The sequence below is a fragment of the Leptonotus elevatus genome, chromosome 14 (genome assembly GCF_054856555.1).
Source record: "Leptonotus elevatus isolate MCC_2025b chromosome 14, RoL_Lele_1.0, whole genome shotgun sequence".
Classification (NCBI taxonomy): domain Eukaryota; kingdom Metazoa; phylum Chordata; class Actinopteri; order Syngnathiformes; family Syngnathidae; genus Leptonotus; species Leptonotus elevatus.
In genome coordinates, this window is record NC_141252.1 from 10,304,482 (window position 1) to 10,324,609 (window position 20,128).

The 20,128-nt window shown below is 40.7% G+C and overlaps 2 protein-coding genes across 16 annotated transcripts in view; both read right to left on the minus strand.

The window, feature by feature from the left end:
• Nucleotides 1-11,853, minus strand: part of snx14 (sorting nexin 14) — a 25,164-nt gene extending 13,311 nt beyond the window's left edge. For 4 of the 13 annotated variants that reach the window (XR_015097036.1, XR_015097035.1, XM_086094401.1 and 1 more), the window contains exons 1-18: nucleotides 11,286-11,422; nucleotides 11,107-11,227; nucleotides 10,358-10,431; nucleotides 9,775-9,853; nucleotides 9,639-9,682; nucleotides 9,070-9,157; nucleotides 8,895-8,979; nucleotides 8,668-8,824; nucleotides 8,457-8,532; nucleotides 8,296-8,340; nucleotides 8,095-8,175; nucleotides 7,860-7,974; nucleotides 7,538-7,693; nucleotides 7,331-7,455; nucleotides 5,839-5,897; nucleotides 5,620-5,646; nucleotides 4,274-4,423; nucleotides 1,364-1,496 (exon numbers count right to left, since the gene is read on the minus strand). Coding sequence is in view for 7 of the 13 variants with exons in the window: in XM_086094401.1 (XP_085950527.1) it covers nucleotides 1,364-1,496; nucleotides 4,274-4,423; nucleotides 5,620-5,646; nucleotides 5,839-5,897; nucleotides 7,331-7,455; nucleotides 7,538-7,693; nucleotides 7,860-7,974; nucleotides 8,095-8,175; nucleotides 8,296-8,340; nucleotides 8,457-8,532; nucleotides 8,668-8,824; nucleotides 8,895-8,979; nucleotides 9,070-9,157; nucleotides 9,639-9,682; nucleotides 9,775-9,853; nucleotides 10,358-10,431; nucleotides 11,107-11,227; nucleotides 11,286-11,422 (1,752 nt within the window). In the remaining 6 variants the exon portion in view is untranslated. Of the gene's footprint in view, nucleotides 1-1,363; nucleotides 1,497-4,273; nucleotides 4,424-5,619; nucleotides 5,647-5,838; nucleotides 5,898-7,330; nucleotides 7,456-7,537; nucleotides 7,694-7,859; nucleotides 7,975-8,094; nucleotides 8,176-8,295; nucleotides 8,341-8,456; nucleotides 8,533-8,667; nucleotides 8,825-8,894; nucleotides 8,980-9,069; nucleotides 9,158-9,638; nucleotides 9,683-9,774; nucleotides 9,854-10,357; nucleotides 10,432-11,106; nucleotides 11,228-11,285; nucleotides 11,423-11,483 lie in introns of those variants that run through there. The other 9 variants (XR_015097039.1, XM_086094405.1, XM_086094404.1 and 6 more) reach the window with 4 other exon arrangements.
• A 399-nt stretch (nucleotides 11,854-12,252) lies between these two features.
• On the minus strand, nucleotides 12,253-20,128 carry LOC147162909 (heterogeneous nuclear ribonucleoprotein Q). Of its 3 annotated transcripts, none has more exons than XM_086094410.1 (12): nucleotides 19,967-20,119; nucleotides 18,250-18,409; nucleotides 17,341-17,459; nucleotides 16,920-17,027; nucleotides 16,687-16,800; nucleotides 15,486-15,662; nucleotides 15,120-15,255; nucleotides 14,768-14,973; nucleotides 14,533-14,682; nucleotides 14,334-14,455; nucleotides 13,935-14,260; nucleotides 12,253-13,716 (listed from the first exon to the last, which is right to left on the minus strand). In XM_086094410.1, exons 2-12 carry the CDS (start codon nucleotides 18,395-18,397, stop codon nucleotides 13,691-13,693), a joined length of 1,632 nt encoding a protein of 543 aa, XP_085950536.1. In that variant the 5' UTR covers nucleotides 18,398-18,409; nucleotides 19,967-20,119; the 3' UTR covers nucleotides 12,253-13,690. The 3 variants fall into 3 exon arrangements, with proteins under 3 accessions (XP_085950536.1, XP_085950535.1, XP_085950537.1); XM_086094409.1 differs by having other exon boundaries at nucleotides 12,253-13,719; XM_086094411.1 differs by lacking the exon at nucleotides 18,250-18,409 and having other exon boundaries at nucleotides 12,253-13,719; nucleotides 19,967-20,128.

Consider the following 20,128-nt stretch of genomic DNA (forward strand, 5'->3'; position numbering starts at 1 on the left):
GTGTCACTGTGTGTCAAATGGCAGATTAGCAGAGACCGGATTTTACTAAATCATAACTTTTGTCTCGTTTTTGTTCATGAACTAAAATGTCCAATGATGTTAGTCCAGTTTTTATTAAGTGAAGTACATTTTCGTCTCGTCTTCATTAGTCGACGAAAATGCATACTGATTTAGTCCCAGTTATTGTTTATTAATGAGGATTTTAGTTTAGTCTAGTCTAGTTTTAGTCCGGTGAAAAATGTGTATCGACGAAATTATTTTTTGTTTCGTTTTCGTTGATGAAATTAACGCTTGTATGGAAGTGAGGTAGGTTTCAGTCATGTACACAATCAATCAAAGTACTTTCTTTATGGCGGAAAGGGGTGAGGGTGGGGGGTTGTTTTGTTTTTTCAAGACAGTTTACTGATGAACAAAATGAACAGGAAAAGTAAACTTTTCAACTAATCTGGCTCTCTTCACCTTAAATTCATAAAGTGTTGTGTTATTGTATTCCCCATCCAGCTTCAGAAAGTGTTCCTCTAGTTTTGCTAAATAGCTAGTTGTGCTGGACTCCAATCACTCAGGGGCAGCAGATACAATGAAAATAGCAGAGGCTCCGGAATTGAATCCTGTGGAACACCTTACATTTCATGTGAATTCATATTGCATTTATTAGTTTTTTTTGCTCAATAGTTAATATGAAGGGATTACAATAATAAAGAAAATCCCACGACATACCATCACAACAGTCACAAATCGACTACTGAGTGCACCAAACTCCCTGCAGCAAAGATAGGCCAAGCAATGTAGCGTGATCACCTCCAGCGAATGATGGCCAAGCGGGACGTATCATTCATGAATCATATGGATCGGGTGTGTGTCTTGACCTCTGCCGAACCCGAGACTGTCTCACCGAACCCCTGGGATTCAATTGAACCCAGGTTGAGAAGCACTAAATTAGAATAATGTTGTGTTCCAAAGCCAGATTTCACACAAAGCAATTTTGTGCATAGTTTCAGATGAGATCATTATTAAATACACTGTATTTGTTTTGTGATGTTTTTATTTAATGGTGTGCAGTGAGGTTTTTCTAACGCAAAACATGTGCGTTGGTTGAGGTTGGGAAACGCGCAATGAATTTTAGACCTTGCTTTCCTGACTCACTAGTGCCCTCGTGTGGTATCTTTCATGACAGTGCAGAACAGTGTTAATGAGATGTTGATATTTTTTTGCAGGAACACATGCATAAGCAAGAGTTTACTACATGAGTAATACATACATGCATGCATTCATACATGCATGCATGCATGAAACCCCCGTTTGTGACAATAATTTATTAAAAATTATGCAAAGATGAATGTGTGTCTGTTTGGCTTTGCCTCACCAAATCGTCCTCTCCCTCCACAAGCCCATAGGCTGGCAGCATGGCTCCCTCCATGGTTGTGCTCTTGAAAACACCCTTGATCTTGCTGCCAATGCGGCTGATCCCAAAAGACTCTCCTCTCTTTGACGTGCTCCTGCAGGCCAAAAGGGGGAGGGAGCTTATTAGACTGTACTTAATTGAAAAGATGTGCTTGGCTTCAGAAAAAAAAAAAAGGCGCAGACATCTTAACAAAATGACAGGGAAGGAATTGTAGCGTACAACAAGGGAAGGAAGCACCATCACACTGCAGTGTATCATCGCTGCACATCAGGGGGGGAAAAAGCTGAGGAAGCCAAACCAAAGCCAGAGCACATTCATGGAATGAAATGTCTCAATAGGTTGCCATGGGAACAAAAGCAAATAAAGCGGACAGCATTTTCATTAGCAGAGGTCTTGATATTAACTAGAAAACAGCAGACAGGCAATAACTCATTGCTGTCAGAGATGACAAACATAATATCTTCAGAGAGCCATCTTGAAAAGGTTATCATTTCGAATCAATAGAAACCTTGCTGTGAGCATTACATGTTAAATATTATGACTGGTAGAGAAATGACAAGACGTTTTTCCTCAATGCAATCTTTAAATATAATTCAGCCGTCATTCAAAATACGTTACATTTTTTTGCTTTGAAATGGAACATTTTGTGAAGAGGATCCGTTTAAAACATGTCGGCAACAAGCAACGATTGATCTGACCTTTCATCTCAGCTTCGTCAGACATCCTAGTGGGTTGGTTATGATTTTAAATGAAATGGGACGTCGCTTTGCGATAACAATAAACCCTGACAGTTAAGAAGATTAATTTATCACTGTACTCAGGAGAGCAATGTAAAGAACATCAGTTTAAAGCTGCACCCAGCAAAGCCGTTATAAGAAACATGCCCCTAAAGATATCAGATTGAATTAAATATTTTTAATGTTCTTACTTTGACGCAGCACAATTAATCATTAGAGTTAAATGCGAGTTTAAAACGGCATCTAGGAAAGAGATGGTAAGTAACGTCCTCATAGACCTGAGCTCCCTCAAACATCTTAGGTTGGACATGACATGAAGCTACTATCATACCAACATCTTCGATGATGTTTCTTTAAAATCGATAGAGTCCTTGCTTTAACAGAACAATAATCTTTCTTATTCCATGTTGAAAAAGTTTTAAAGTCGAAGTCAACCTTATTCTTGAAAAGAATATGTTATACGTGACCTCACTAGTCTAAACATGACATTCTGATTAATATTACATTTTTGGAATATGAGTTATGAAGCAAAATCCAGCTATTTTTATCCATCTCAGGGGGCGGCCATTTTGCTACTTGCTGTCAACTGAAGATGACATCAATGTTGCTCATGTCTCAGGCAACGACCAATCACAGCTCACCTGTTTTCTGAAGCGCCACTGTGACTGGCTGACCTGAGACATGAGCAACATTGATGTAATCTTCAGTTGACAGCAAGTAGCAAAATGGCCGCCCCCTGAGATGGATAAAAACATCTGGATTTTGCTGCTTAACTCATATTCCACTAACACAATATTAACCAGAATAACATATTGAGACTAGTGGGGCTGCATAGAACATATTGCAAAAAAAAAAATTTGGGGGGGTGGACTTCCCGTTTAAGGCTGTGCCTTGGAAAAGAACAGACAAAGGTTGGATATCCTTTAAAACGCAATAAGGTCCTACAAAGCACAATAAACCCTGAACATTTGAAGAACATCAGTTAGGATTTGTGATCTGGAAGGTGCTGAAAAGACACCAATGACAGAACACAAAAGTCTCCTAACACCAGGTAGTCTGATTATGTTTACATGCACCCAATAACCTTTTCAAAATTTTTCGAAAGGCCATGTACAAAAACCCATATATGCATTTGTGTTTTTAAAAACCCAAATAAGACCCTTCCCTGGGTTACTCCTTTTCTAACCCGAATATTTGGTCATCTAAACGAAATCGGGGTACCTTCTTTGAATGTAAAACTGGTTTATGACATACTCTATTCGCAGGGAATCTTGGGTCTTTTGAGTACAGGAACTACTTGTATCCGCGGCGGCCATCTTACGTTGCCACTCACTAAGCGAGTTCAAATTCAATACATAGATTTTTTCCGTGGCGTTTTCACATTATTTTCTATTTGTCTCTATGGCGAAAATGCTACAGTGTGTATATACACACACACACATATAAGTAGAAAGTTAGAAGCGGAAATGCTGTCTATTTGCATAATGACATACGTACAGTTTAAATCGGGATAACTACTGTATAGCAGAGTATCTCTGGTCGCTCACGCATGAAAACGGGCTATCCCGAATGTTTCACAAACCAAAATTTTGACCTTAAACCAAATATCGACTGCATGTTAAAACATAGACAATTGTTTCATTCAAGCCACAATGTCCATATCGCCACCTTCGTAAAAATGATGGCCTCAGTCACTTTATTCTGTTTTATCAAAAATAAATGACAAACTGAACCAAATGAGATATTGATTATATTGTATTTATTAATAATCTCATTTCAGGGGTAGATCGAACCAATGTGATTTCAGAAGTGGTGGCCAGCATCGTAAGGAAATGTTTAAGGCACTTTTTGTCCAAATATAACTTAAGCCACTAGTTTAAGAAGGCAACAATATTCACGTTATATGTGCAAGCAACATAGACACACACAAAATGATGGATGCTCTTTGGAAGTTAACTTAGCAATACTTCGGTAGTATGGACACAAATAAAAAGGAAGTTGGCTGCATGCTGTTGTTTGGGTCAGGGTGGCGTGGGGGGGGGGGGGGGGGGGGGTTGCTACAATGGGACGGCGAAGTGGACAACATGACATCACACTGAGCCGCAGCTGGAAGTATGGATGGACCCTGACTTACTTGGGTGATAAGGAGTGACGGTGGGATAGCGAGCCGTATGGAAAAGTTGTTAACGTGGGCTGGGCATGGAGGGAGTTAAAAGATGCAGGTGAAGAGCTGCCAGAGGCGGTGAACTGTGAGGAGGGGGACTCGGGGCTCCAGTCCCAGGAACTATAAGCATAACAGGGTTATGTCCCCAAAGACGAAAAGGAGGGAGAGGATGGATCATAACCAAGGCAGGCAACATGGCGGTGACAGAATCAGGGTGGACACACAGCATGGCGTGGCGTGGCATGGCATGGCGAGAGGAGACCATACATATAACCAATGGCATAATGTTCGGACAGAGAGGCTGAGCGGTGATGTTAGTTCAGTCTCCTTCATGCTTCCATGTTAAAATGCAGTGAGTGTCTCTTCTGCTTTGAAAACTGCCTTCGTAACAAAGTAACAAACACAACAAACAGCTGATACCTTCACGTTCCAATCATATTTTTAAAGCCATAATTTCGGAAGTGAGCAAACCAAAGTGAAAATCTCAACCAATTATTGATGATCAAAACTGACATCGTACTTGTAATCTAATGAGATAAATATAGCAACATTTAATACCGTTAAAATGATCATGTAAAATGTCACTTTTAGAGGGCTATCAATTTATCAATATGTTTATTATTGTGGTTGTAGTTTGTGCAACTGTACAGCTCTCACTACAATGATACTGAGGGGTGTTTCTATTTATTTGTTGTTGTCTTATTCCTTACTTTAAAAAAAAAGGGGAAAAAAAGCTTTTTTTCCCCTGGCTGATTATTATTATTATTACTAGTAGTAGCATTAATTTATTCATTTATTTTAACTCAGATTTTCAATTGACTTTTTTTTTTTTAATCTATCATATGCTTGCTTTGCTTTGGTTATTGTGCACTTTGAGATTTATTTTATAAATGCAAAGTGCATTAGAAATAAAATCTATTATTACTATTCAGCTAAAATGAGGGGAAATGATGCACCAGTTGAAACCTACAATAATAAATACATTCTAATTGAAATGATAGTAAGTCTACATTCGTGTGACACATAATTAAGAGTAAATGAGATAAGTTAATTGGCCAGACTCTTATTGCACTTACTTTGTTTACAGGCTCTCTCATTTGTGGCTACAAATACTAAAAGAAGCCCATATTTAGGGGTTTGATAAGAAAAAAACTCATTATTGAACTATCCCATTAATGCTAATTGGCTTCCACTTGGAAGGTCAGGCAATGACGGAATTGTTAAAAAGGCAGCATCCTCTTGTGTAGAAGAGTCAAGCGAGAATGGCATGTCAGCCAGCCACTGTTCCCATCAGGACAGTGATGCCTTGTACTCACCGGATGTCATCCATACTGATGCTATTTCTGGAACAATATGCATAAGGAGTTAGTGGCAGGGCTCCGAGGCCACATGCACGCCCCACCTTGCGACAGATAGAAACCATCACTTTAAGTCACTTTGCTGACTTGAATAACAAACTTCTAGCTGAATTCGGTTACATTCCACCTTTTCTTTTGGCTCGCTCTCACATACACAGCTAATAAAATGGTACCTACCTGCTCATTTTAGAATTCCTTGCAGGGGACTCAGCCCCCCTCAGAAGCTGGCGAAAGTACTACAGGATGGGGGGAAAAAACAAAATAAATAAATAAATGTATGCATTATCATCATCGTAAGACTATACTGAACTATGTTTTGCGTCTTAAATATTGTAACAATACTAGAGATATACTATTGGTTTCGAGCAGAGCCACGCACAGAAATGCAGCATCATATATCATTAGATTTTTTAGCTGCTCTACTCAAGCAGCACGGTGGCGTGCAGAGTACAATGGTTGCCCGCTGCTCTACCAAACTGTGCCCATTGAAATAACCTGTGAAGGGTGAAATTAGTCTTGGCAGCTTGGCTTATTGGCAGCTTGGCTTGATGCCAGCTTTGCCTCATTGGCCACCCTTGTGCGTCTCACAGTGATGACACTGACGTTAGTGTTTGGCCACGGATCAATTGACTCAAATTATATCTAATTGCAGAAATTTCTGAGACCAACAAAACTGAATCAGTAAGTTATGAATTGACTAGAAATAATCAGTCACCATTCAAAATGCCTCTGGTTAACCCCAAATAAATGAAGGTGGGAGCATATGTACAATTCTCCCAAGGACTCAAATGTCCCTCAATATCAAAACATTTTGGGTGGAATTGATGACACAAATGGTCTTGTTTTTTGTTTTATTTTTGGTTTATTTTACTAAATGAATGACCAAATTGGGCTGTAGCAAAAAGGATGCTGTTTTTATTTACATTTTTACTAAGGGTGTCAAAATTAGTGCGCTAATTTTGAGTTAATTTAAAGTTCCTTTAACGCCACTAAAAAAAAAATTAACGCGCGATTAATGACCACCCATTACTTGGAAAGCCTGTGCTGAGGGAATTCCAGTCGCAACGCGGCAGATACATACATGTCAAAATTTAGCAGTAATAAATTTAATAATAATGCCTATATTTGTGGAGACTGGGGTCAAGTTGTATTTTACCATTTTAAAAATGTGCAAAGTTTCACAAGTTACTTCATGTTAAAGATTAGATAGCTCTTAATATGAAAAGAAAAATGCACCGAGCTGTCACCAACGACTTACAAATGCAATTATGCCATCTAGTGGCAAATTATCTCAACATAAATCAATATTACACTCATTTTTTACAGTACAGTACATCTTTTTAATTGTAATTCAATTTTATGAATTATTATGAAATTACTGTATCAATGACTAAAAAATGTAGCCATATTTGTATTAGTTTAACATGTTATCAACTTTTATGTTAACCAAAGAATGAAAACTTTATATAAATATTGTACATTTACAACAGATATTAAGTTTGTGATTAATCGTGAGTTAACTATTGAAGTCATGCGATTAATTACGATTAAAAAATAATAATAATTCGCCTGACACCCCTAATTTTTACACAACATCCTAACTTCATTGGAACTGGGGTTCGAAGTTTTATGTGCGTGTGGATTTGCTTTTTTTGGTCCGAGTGCTAACCTCATCACTGTGGCAGAACATGGGCGTGAAAACGTTCTCCAAGAGAGAGAGAACATGCTCGTATGCTTCAAACAAACATCTCATTGTCTGAAGTTTCACCACCTCCTCATATGGGCCTTCGGCAACTGAGAAAGCACAGGCCATAAACCAATTGATGTATATAAAACTCTAATATGGTACAAATGCCAATTCAAATTTGTCACACACTGTTGCGTATCTCCTCCACAATGAAGGGGTCGAAGCGGATCTTGTCGACACTCTCGTCCAAACAGTAGGTCTCGTAGATCTTCTTCACCTCCTCGTGAAGCATCATCTTCTCGGAGTCGGGCAGCTCTGGGCACAGTATCCTATCGTTGAACTCCTCTGAGGCAACAGAGACGATGTGCAGTTGAGACAAGTTCTTGCATGATCTACTAAAGACTATATTTTTGAAATCTCACTTTGCTATGATAGCTTATAATAAAATAACTTCAAATCATACAGTACATGATTCCAGAAGCAAAATTTGACACGGATGGGAAACGCTTACCGACTGCAAGGCAGAATTGGAGCACGTGAACGGCTCCCTCTTGCTTCAAGAAGTTCATGAAACGGAAGAGTAGGTCTTGCTGCTCTCGGATTTCTTTTAATTCCAGTTTTAGAACCTGGCAAGTAAGGGGGGGGAAATGACTATAATGCAAATCCAGGTTTAAAAAAGGAATTGTTCAAGCGTAATTTAAAGTACTATTGTCTTTGTCACAATACAGCTTTGTACAAGTGCTTACTGAAGGCTTTCTGCTACGGGGATCCGAGTATTTTTGAAGGAAAGGAACCAGCATGGAGGTTGGCTCTGTGGCTGCTTCAGGCTTGTTTGTAGAGAGAGGTTTTTTTTTTTTTTTTTTAAATACCAACAAATTAGTTGCAATTAATTATTTTCTACAAACTGCATTCCAAGTTCATGTTAATACGCCTCAACAGTTACTTACTGGAGAATTGTCGATGAAGAGCAGAAGCAAATGATTCACCGTGTCCTGAAAAGCAAAACCAGTAGACACAAATGTCACATGCTGCAACAGCTTTGCTATGACGATGATTCGGGCCTGTCAATGTCAGTTTTGGGTTCAAGATTAAGTCTGACTACACTCACGGGGTCGGCCAAGAAGTCCATCGACGGAAGAAAGACAGAACCTGCCAGTACTTCTCTTATCAGCAAAGTGAGAGATCTGGTAGCATTTAGTGAACACAAAATGAGATCTTAAAGAAGCTTCTTTTTTTTTTTTTGTCAATATTTCCCACACTAACTTTTAAGTGGTGATGAAATACAGTGAATACATTTGGTGGTGCATAAGTTACAGTACCTGCAGTCAGTAGCCTTAGGTGGCAAGATGTAAGGAAAGAGCATCTCAGTCAATTTCCTGAGGTAGAGAAGCTCATCTCTGCGACTGCGGAGGGCGACGTGAAGGTCAGGACCATATTCCTCCAGGGCAGCTTGTTGTAGAAACTCTGCGCTCTTCACTAAAAAGCAGAGAAGAAACATTTAGCTTTCATATGATGGATTTGGACAAAATGCCAAGATCGGCAGTACCTCTCTGCCGAGCTTTTGCAATTACTTCAATGTGCTTCATAGAAGCTTTCAGAAGCTTTCGCGTGATGAGGGACGCCACGTCAACCTGGGACATAATCCAATCCCCCCCCCAAAATAATTACAATAATGTAATTTTGATGTATTTTGGATTCAATGTCCCAGTTCGATTTGTCACCTTCTGGATCCGGCGGACCAACACGGCAGCGAAAAATCGTAAAGTCGCCCTCAGCTCATCAACAAACGCCTCATCATCTGTGACATCTCTGAAAAATAAACATGGTTACCATCCTTACATCATTACCAGTATATAGCGACAGTGACATAACAGTTATATTGTAATATATATTATATTGTATGTCAAGGTGTATGTATGCTCAACATCAGCTGCAAACTTTGCTTAGTATCCATGTCTGATTGCATTGTCCCTGTTAAATAAACTAATAAAATGAATAACAAAAAACAGACAATGTGACTCAATCAGCGTCTAGAGCAGGGGTGGGCACACTCGGTCCTAGAGGGTCGGAGTCCTGCGGGTTTTGGAGGTTTCCCTTCCCCAACACAGCTGATATATGATCAGCTCATCAGCAAGCTCTGCAATAAGCTTGGTGACAATCCTGTTGATTGGAATCAGCTGCGTTGCAGCAGGGAAACCTCCAAAAACCTGCAGGACCGGGCCGGCCCTTGAGGACCGAGTTTGCCCACCACTGGTCTAGAGACTGTAAACATACAGAAAAACAGTCCTACCTATACCAAGGATACACAAAATTTTCAAGAACAAGTTCCAGAATCTAGGTGAGAAGAAAAACAGATGGTTTCACAAGATTTATATTGAATATATATATATTTTTTTTAATGTAGGCAATATACTTTATAATTTTACCTCTGAAAGAGAAGCATCCACCTTAGAGGAAACTTTCAAGTCAAGCCATGGTTGATAGTTTTCCAAGAGCAAAGTAGGTCTAGCATGAATGACATTTAAAAAAAATAAAAATAAAGATAAATAAATAAATAGCATACAGAGATCCTCAGTTTTTAAACATATTGACAGTTTATATGCGAGGTTACGTATGTCATGAAACACATTTTACAGGTTTTCATTTGAATGTTTAATATTAAGTGTCCCAAATTGATCAAACATGCATTTATTCTAATTATGACTTAGGTATCGTGCTCTGAATACACATTCCGGTTCGGTCAACAACCATGCAAACAGAACTCTGCCAAAAACTTAAGACCCCCACACAACTGCCCTCCCCCCCGAATTTTGATCACCACCAGGGGGCGGTGGAACATAACAAATGATTTAGCGATAAACGCTACAAGAACGTCAAAACATTTGACCAGTAATGAATTACCGGTACTTTTACATTTTAGCCAGGGCACAATTATTCACATGATGGGTAGCATCGTGGTCAGTGTAACATAATTCTATTTCTCAAAGTTAACTTGAGCAGGTAACTCACCTGTGTCTTTTGCATCGGATCTTGCCACAAACGGCACAGCTGTGGCCCAGCGGAAACAACTCCTGCTGGTAGGACTGACAAGGAATCAAAACACATTTTTAAAATATTTAAAAAAGAAACATGAATGCAACTGTGAGGATGGATGAGATATGTTATTGTATTTGATCAAAGTAGTGGGCTCCACAAAGACACTATAACTCAATTAATCGAGTTACCATACCAATAACGGGGTGCCACGATTTATACCTTCAGCACAACAGACATGGAATCTGTAAAGTGCTGCTGTATGCAGCGAGGTAACCTTCCACCTTGCTGCCATTACAACATCCATTTTCTATAGTGCTGGATCCTTTTCCGAGGCTGGCTTCGGGTGAGAGGCGGGTCCACCCAGGACTGGTAGTCAATTGCAGACCAACAACTATTCACACTCACATTCACGCCTGAGATGAAATTCGAACCTATGACCTCTTGACTGTAATGCAGCTGTGCTTGCAAAAAAAATGCAGTTGTCATTATTTGTGTATTTTCTTCAAGGGGGAAGAGAATGTTAAATGCTTTTGTACAATTAAATACTTAAGCTCTAATAGTTGTATTGTACTATTTTGAATATTTGAAGGAATCAAGTGTTACTGTTACTCAGACTGAGAATTTTTGCCAAGGCATTTATTTATTATTTATTTATTTAAATTGACGGTAATGACAGTGTGAGGTAATGTCATGACTGGTGAGTGTACTGGTACTACATATACCTTGATCTTTGGCTTTATGCTGACCAGGATGTTTGGCAGCAGAGACTCGGGTCCCAGGGAGCAGTAGAATGTAACCACACCAGCAAGAAAGGACCAAACCACCATGATGATGTGAATGTACCTGTTTTAAAATGGAAACTGATGAAGCTGTTGGCGTGATGCCAGCCCACAATTGTTACCTGTTTAACAGCACAGTGGACAGAAGTAGGGCCAGTAGTAGGAAGCAGAACACTGGATACTGTCGGCCCAAATCTCTGAGCAGGTCCAGCTTCATTTTGCGTCGTATGCGTTGTAAACAAACCCTGATGAATGCCATTGTTAAAATCGAATGCATAGAACTGGCGATTATTAAATTGTCAAAATGTTGCTTAACTTACATGTCGATCGGGTTGCGGTGGTCAGTGCGGGTCACGTTTCTGTGTAGCCGTTCGCAGATGTTACATCGTGTGCCGAAGAAGGAAAGGGATTGTCGTAAACATCAACCCCTGCTTTGTGTGTACAGTCCGGCCGAGCAGTGTTGAGCTAACAGCTACCACCATTCTGCGCTGTCACTTGAACCCGTTAAGAGGCGTCAGAGGGGTAGGGGGCTGCGTGCGCGTCGGCGTGCGCGTCGGCGTGATGTCACCTCCGCTCCGCACCAGACGTTCAATGTACACCACAGTACAAAGCCACGCTTATGCAAAAATAACCACTTCTAGTCCAGCCTGCTACCGTCTGTGGTCGTTGAACCGTCGCCATTTTTCTTTTATGTATTTGAGCGCAAACGCAGGCGGTATGGTATGATGGAATATGGACATAGTAGACGCAGCAATGTTATTGTACTGTACTTGGAATAAGAACCACCATATTTCTAGCTGCACCATCGTTTGCCCCGTGACTAGTCGATGGTTTCCCTCATACTGTGCATTAAATTGACGTTTCGCGTTAGCGTTAATTGACTAGCTTTCTATTCAATTCGCAGTCCAATATAACGTTTAGCCAAACTGTGTGACTCGTCAACACAATTGCAACTGTTTTCGAGTTTATAGCTGGCATTTGTTTAAATGCAATTTATCACAGTAGTACGTGAACGCGAGTTTTAAGGCTTCATGGAAATAAATCTCATCTCACTCATCATTTGATCGTCAAATGATTTAAGACACAACATAGAAATCAAAAACTTTATTACAAAAATAAGTTACACTCACCTCCATTTTACAGTATAAAACAATTTATTTGCAGGAATGCAAAAATGTTGTTGGCCACCAACAATAGTTTAAAACTGCTAACATCTTTTTTTTCTCACAAGGTGGTTATGATTTCAATGAGGGAGTTAACTGTATAGAAAACTGGAATTGATCAGCACAGTTTCCTTGTAGCTATACCTGGAAATAGAATGTTCTCTGCAGCATCCCTTATACCAAGATGTTGATGATCCCACACCATACCATAACTTTGGACACATGCTCTGTCTGGGCAATGTGGCCACAATTAGCTTCAACGTATTATGTTAGTTAGTGGTTTAGGAGATGGACAAGGGACCCATCCGGTGTTAATATGTTTGAAGATGTTTCAATATAAAAACAAATCAACCGGATTGACAGTGGCACAAAAGGGACACTGCAGGGCTTTTATTTTTGTTATCGGTTAAAATCAAAGGCAGTCTGATGCCCGTGACATTGAAGCCTTTACAAAAGTAACATTTTATCCAAAAAAACAAAACAAAAAAAAAACTATACAAACAGTAACTACATACTCTGAAGAAGCAAGGCAGCTAATTCAGTTTAAAATAGGATAAAAGCAGAGCTTGTTCTAACTCATCTCATGAGATTGTTTTTGCATGCCCAGTTTGACTGTTTGCAGTGTCAGAGCTGCAGCAAAAATGACTATTTTACATTAAGTACATTGTTTGTGTGCTACAGCTCTTGTGCATATTTTTTTATGAGAACAAGCCCTGCTTTCATCAATATAGTTTCCCTATTTACAGTACAGGCCGGGTAGTTTAATCCTCTGTACTGAGGTAGTCAACCAACCCTTTAAAGACAAGTTCTGAAAAGAACCACTTTCCTGGAATGCCTGACTTATCCATGCCAGGTGGGTACACCCTAAATAAAATCCTGCAAATGTTCTCTTTTAAACATCCACATCAAAACGATTAACATGGATATTCCAACATTAAAAATTGCGATTAGCACAAAAATATACAATAGCATCAAGCTCCTTCGAGCCACTTCAAACCTAAGAAACTTAAAAAGTGCAAATTCATCAATAATTATTCAAAAATGGCATGTTTGGGGACAGGGAATGGGGGAGATTGTTAGGGCAATAAATTTGAACCCTGTATCAGGGCAAGCTACAGGGGCGAAAGGGGCGAAAGAGGCTTAGGCGAATACAATAATCGTGCGGTCATCTTTTTTTTTTAAGGTGGCAGTTTCTTTTAAACAAAAACAAAACAAGGGGAAAGGGGAGATGCTTCTTCTGTAAGGCTGGAATATCATTGGACCTTTTTTTTTGTCACGTTCTTTTTTTTTTTTCTGTTTCAAAATCCTTTGCAGCTCATGGTGTAACCCCACACATCAAGTCAGTATCCGCTGTGAGTGACAGGTCAGGACCGGCCTCTGCCCCGCTTCCCTGCTGGACCAATCAGAAATGAAAACACCAATTCAGTTTATGGAGCCGTGTAGCACATACCTTTTGACAATCTGACAGAATTGCTCTCGTTTTGAATTCAAGTGTTTGTGTTGACTCAAAGTAATGCCATTTAATAAACTCGTGTCAAGGACACGTTACTAACTTTGTATTTATCACTATGTGACACATTTTAAAATCATGCAATTCAACATAATTACCTCTGCTTGTTCCAGGGATGCCCCGCTGCGAGAAGGCCAATCTTCCCCTGGGTGTGATGCCGCCACGGGCCCTAGTCTGAGCAATACCGCCGCGGATACCGCCCCTCGCTCCTCGGCCTCTCCCAGAGCCCTGGAAATCGTCGTAGCTGTAGAAGGGGTCGTCATAGCCGCCCCGGTAGTTGTGGTAGTCGTAACCATAGTAATCGTAATAGTCTTCGTAGCTGTAGTATTCAGGAGGGTAAGAGTAGCCTCCGCGCCCGCCTCTACCGCGGCCTCTCGTGGGTGGAGGCATGTGGGGAGGCGCATAGTAATAGTATTCATCATACCTGGGAAAAAAAACAAAATGTCTAAACATGGGAGTTGGCTTTTAAAAGCATGATGTGCTTTTAAACCTCTTACATTTGTGTTTTGGCGGCCTGTCTCTGCGCTTTGCGCTCTTTCCTCTTCTGGTCAGGAGGCTTGGCGAAGACAATCTCAATATGTTCTCCTTCCAGATCTTTTCCATTGAGATCCGCAAGAGCCTGGGAAAATGTACAACAGTTAAAATTGGTTACCAGTGCATACACAACCAATACCTCACGTTGACTTATTTCAGTACCTTGACAGCACCATCTCGTTCCTCAAAGTGAACAAATGCGTAGTCTTTCAATTTCTTCACACGCTCCAATTTGCCAAACTGACTGAACGCCTTTTCAAGAATCTCTTCAGTTACAGAACTAGCTAGGTTCCTCACAAACAACACTTTCACCTGTGAACAGAAGAAAAGTTCAGCATGACAGATCTGTGCTAGTATGGACCAGGAACGGCTGGGCAATTACACTTCAAAGCTTTACCTTGGCCATAACTTCTGGGTCTGGGTCCTCGATGGGATCTGCCCACTCCACAGTGACCACGTTACCCCAGACCTTCACCTTGCCGCTCATCAGACGCCGGCGGGCCTGAGCCGCCGTCTTGTGGTCTTCATATTCCAGGAAGCAAAAGCCGCGGTTCTTCTTCTTGTCGTCAGGTTGGTGGTACAATATGACATCATTTAAACCCTCTGTAGATTAGGGGCAAAAAAGGCAAATAAATTATCTATGATGATAAATTACTACAAAAGTTCAGTTTTACACTACTGCAAACCACAATAGTAGTTTTGTATATAGTTATTGTAAAACAAATAAGATTGAAAAGGTAAGAACACACCTGTGACTTTCGCAAATTCTTCAACAATCTGCTCTTTTGTTTTACTCTTGGGGATGGAGCCAACAAACAGTCGATTATTGGCCACTGAGATGCACACGCCAATTAGTTTGCCGGGTCGGATTTCATTGTTGTTGCACTGCAGCGCAATGAGGAACAGAGACGGGGGGACAATAATGTCAATATAAAGGGTACATATGTTTTGATATTTCTATCAGATAGACTTGTTTCTGCTGTGTTGTTGGAGGGAAGATAGAACATTTCCAATATATTTTGGGGAGGACCATAGCAAAACAGATAACTTGCCGTCTTCACCATTATACCCTCTTTTCCTCACTCAATCTTTGGATTGCAGGAGAAAGAACGTACCAGTTTGACAGCCTGCTGTGCCGCCTCTTTGGTGCAGAAAGTGACAAAGGCGTAGCCCCTGTTCAGGCCACTAAGGGGATCCATCATCAGACGCAGGTCCCAGATTGGGCCAGCTTTCTCAAACAAAGGAACCAGCTCATCCTCAAACAGGTCTCTGGGGATTTTGCCAACAAATATCTGCCGGAAGAGAAAAAAATTGCATGCAAGTCTTTATTTTACAATGAACTTAAGAGTAAAACATTGAATATAAATAATCTCGACTTTAGGTATCCAATCAGCTCTTAGCGGTAATCCATCATCGTAACCAAGGTTACTATTGATAAATGAAAACTGTCATCATGTGGACACCATGCCGACTTGAACTATACATGTTTCTTAGACGGAGTTCAGACCGAACACAAAATGTCACGTCGCCCCACGTGCTTTTTTTTGGGGAAGGAGACTACATGGGGTTGCTTCGAGTGTAAGAAAAAAAATTATAAAAAATTTACCATACGGTTGTGTAGGCTGCTGAATGCCCTTTTGGCTGACGCTTCAACAGCTGTAAACAAGTCAATCTACTCACCAGACCTGCCGAATTATTCGTTCCCCAAGTCTCCTCCTTTTTGGCTCGGTCCCGGTCAGCATTGGAAGCTAGCCGTGTTGTATACCTCCCGGCGGCAGAGGCCGCAGTGATATTGTCCCACATTGCTTTTATTTCACCACGCTGTTGTGTTTTGTTTTGTTTTTACTGTATTTGGCTGTGTGTGTCTGTCTGTGCTATGCCTGCATGTGACGTAGTAAGTACATTCGACACCGAAATGAGTGAAGGAGCAAAATATTAGTTTCTAAAGCATCGCCTGGCACGTAATTATGCGTGACCACGCTAACTGGATTGACTATATATGCAAACGTGCCGCAATAAACGCCCAGCTCACGTTCGGTCTGACCGCAGTATTTAACTACAGCAGAACATTCAAATTTCAACAGTCAGCACTTACCTATAGCGCACTATGTTTCATTTTTGGTTCATTACACTTTTGTTGTTTCCCCATCACTTACAACAACAACAAAACCACTAAAGATTTTGGGGGAAAGCAAACCACTTGGGAGTGTTTGAAGATCTACTTTGAAGGTTCCACTGTATCAACCTAAACATCATTTTCTATACAACTTGTGATTACATCAATAACCTGCAAATAAATGAAACAACTTTTCATACCTCTGTCCCAACAGTTGGCTGTGCCCCAGAGTGAGCCGACTCAGGTGGCGGACCGCCATACTTCCTCTGGCCTGTAGTGACATCAAGTGTGTAGCCAGTCCTCTCCAGCAATGCCTGACAATAATTACAATGATGTTAGAAAATAGCAAGACTTCAAATTTATACTTGTCGGGTGATATTTGTTTTACTCTGAACCATTCACACTTTAATGCACTTTTTAAATTGGTTCTCACTTTGATTTTGGATTCATCTGGTCCTTTGTTGGTGTCTGACACTTTGGTCCCTTGTTTCTCTCTTTGCCTGTATGTCTTCATCACGCCACAAAGAAAGGCACTTTTGTTCTGAAAGACATAGGGGGGAAATACAGTTGATGAGGCTAATGGCAACTATGAGATGATGATGTCTACAGATATAAATCGCCACTTGGCATAGTTAGAGTTATTTGTTTGTTTTTATTTTTTGCACATCAAACCAGCCGGGACTGACTCAACAGGGTCTCTGCTGGTTGCAATTAAGTATCTTTCTATTTTGTTGAAAAATTGATAATTGTATCTATTATAATTCCACATAGTCAACATAATTCTAAGGATTGGATTATTATGCACAACCCTATTTTGAAGACATGCATACAAATTATGGTTGCCGCTTACTTACCTGAACATGTGAGAGGTCGCTGTCCTTGAATTGCAAGAGGACTTGGAGAGCACCTTCGTCGTTGAATTCTTTCAGAGCCTCAATTGCTCGATCATCCAAGTCACTGTGTGACACCAATCCTGCAGTAGTGGTGGAGTAAACACATGCAGAGGCAAAGGGCTGAGTAACAAACATTAAATATACTGCTAGATTCAGGTCATTTTACACATAAAATACTGAATGATATAAACTTCTGTTTAGGAGTTATAACAAGTCTAACATAATGGGAGCTGTGTTCAGTCGCTGCACCTTATTTTCCAACTAACATGATATTGGAGAATTAATCACACCAGATGTGATGGTGCAACTCTATAAACCAATAATGAGTTTCTAATGAGCTTTTATGCATTAAACCTAAGCAGCCAAACACTCAGACAGGTGTTGTCATTGTTTCTGCCCTGGACTCATCTGGGTTAAAAAATAAAAATAAAAAAAAAGGGGGGGGGGGGAAGAGTAGCGCTGGACTGCCACTTTTTGGGATGTGGCTGAACAAACAAGGCCCTTAAAAAATATTGACAAGAGTTTCTCATAAAACAAATTCATCCACAAATGCTCCAATTACAAAGAAATTGTGGTAAGGTGCGTGGGAGACTGATAGGCACAGAGAGGGGACAACTCTGTTGACCTCACACCAGTGGTCTAGCAACCATACAGGGAATGCAAATGCTGCCACCGTTTACACTTTCACTGCTGTGATGTGTAATTTAACATTATGTAGCACTGCAGTACCCATTTTGGTAGGAACCACAAAAAGTTGCTTCGGGATCCCAATTCCCCCACTCAAAACCGTAATGAAGTGACAGAACATGCAAGAGATTTATCGACAAGAGTTGCATATTAGGATATGCAAATGTGTTAACTGTGCCTTACCTGCTATGTAAATTTCATCTAGTTTTTCAGCAACTTTCTGTGGTAAACCAGCTTCTAATAAAGTCTGGAAGTGCTCAGAATGGGTAACTGCAGCAGAGGTGTCCATTGGTTCTTCTGGACCATTTCCATTAATATGTTCTGTGGCCATGTCCCCAGAAATCTGTGTAAATGCAATGAGCCAAATTAATCCTGGTGCAATGGCATGGTTTGGGATGCGTTTAGGATAGTGAAAAGTCTCAAACTTGACAGGCAGATCATTTGACATTTGTTGTTTCTCTGTGAAATACATTTGTCCATAGCAGAGGGTAATGGTGCTAAATTGATGATAGCTGCGTGGTCTCCAGACAGCTATACGTTTATGACAATCCAAATTTATAGCATATCACGTAACCTGCTTGGGCATTTGACACAGGCTGAATATTTGGCGCAAAACAGACAACTCGCATATCCAATTCTCCACAGCTATCAATAACATGACATCTTGTAAAACATGTCTGCATGTCAGTGTGACAAAGCTTTGCCAAGTCTGCACGTTAGGACTAAGTGATTCTAGTGCAAAAAGCTCACTTGCTTTGGTCTCCAAATTACATGTTAGCTTACCTTCTGAATGCTGACTTCAGCACAGACTACATAGCTGATACACGTGTTCCATCACAGAGAGCTCCACTTTCCGGTGGTTACCACTTATATGTAAAGAATGCACCTTTTAGCATTAGGCTTCATGCCATCCTATTATTACTTCTACATTGGTGCTATAATTAAACTTTGTGGGAGCTTTTGCTTCTTCTGACCGTCTGACGTTAGGTAGGCCAAACACTCAGCTCACATTGCAGCACTCCGCAATGTAGTTTCTGCAAACTGGTGGGCGCACTTTAATAAGTAAGATCACATTAATGTCGTGTTACTTTTGACACCTGTCAATTCAAAATTGGACTGTCGAATATTTTACCTCGAAGGGATTTTCATACTGTCATGTCTGTAAGCACGTGCTTTCAAAGAAAATGTGCACATCCCTACGGCGTCAATTTTGAGGTTAAAAATTCCAAAGGACAATGCAAATTCGTAACATACGCCTTAAAACGTTAAACTTGGGTTAGTTCGACGCGTGTAGAAGTTGTTTAGTTAGGAGTGTGCCTCGCGCACGTTGGTCGGGCTAGTGGGCTAGTTTGCAGGGCTAAAGCTAATCTATCTAGCCGTGGATTTATTGGACAATAACACAGTGCGCCCGTGTAAAGACTTCGAGATTGCATCTGTATTTCGTACTTAAAATGAAAATCCGTTTCATGCACCCATCGGTCCAGGAATATATGGAAATAGCTAGTTAGCTTCAGTTAGCATGTGATGACAATGAGCGTGTCAATTCCATGATCTGTCAAAATAGGCTAGCTTACGCTAGCATGCTAATTCGAACGGAATTTCGGTGAGGCCATTGTTAGGACGGCAACGGTCGGCACGGATTTCACTAGTTCGGAAAATATCCTAGTACAATTGAATCGTATTGTTAGAAGCATGGCGAGCTAAGGATTTAGCGTGCTAGGTGCGTGGTCTGCCAACGTGCCGCCACATAGGAAGAGTCCATTTTCAAAAAGCCGGTCCGGAGAACTCGTTCCCAGCCACCACCAGTTTCCACATTGTTTGAAACAGCAGCGCACGAGTCGGACTTTTCGCACACAAACCGAGCAACGATAACGCGTCCAAACAATAGCAATCGCCCTACCTGCCGCTGGATCACCACCGTGTACGGTGTAGGGTAATTTGGAAGATAGAGGTTATGTTTGAAAGACGGAAAAAGTGGAAAACTCCCGGCACGGGTCCGGCCTCAGTCATTCACTCTTGATGATGTAAAATGGCTGCCACGTTCACGCCTCGAGTTTTGTCT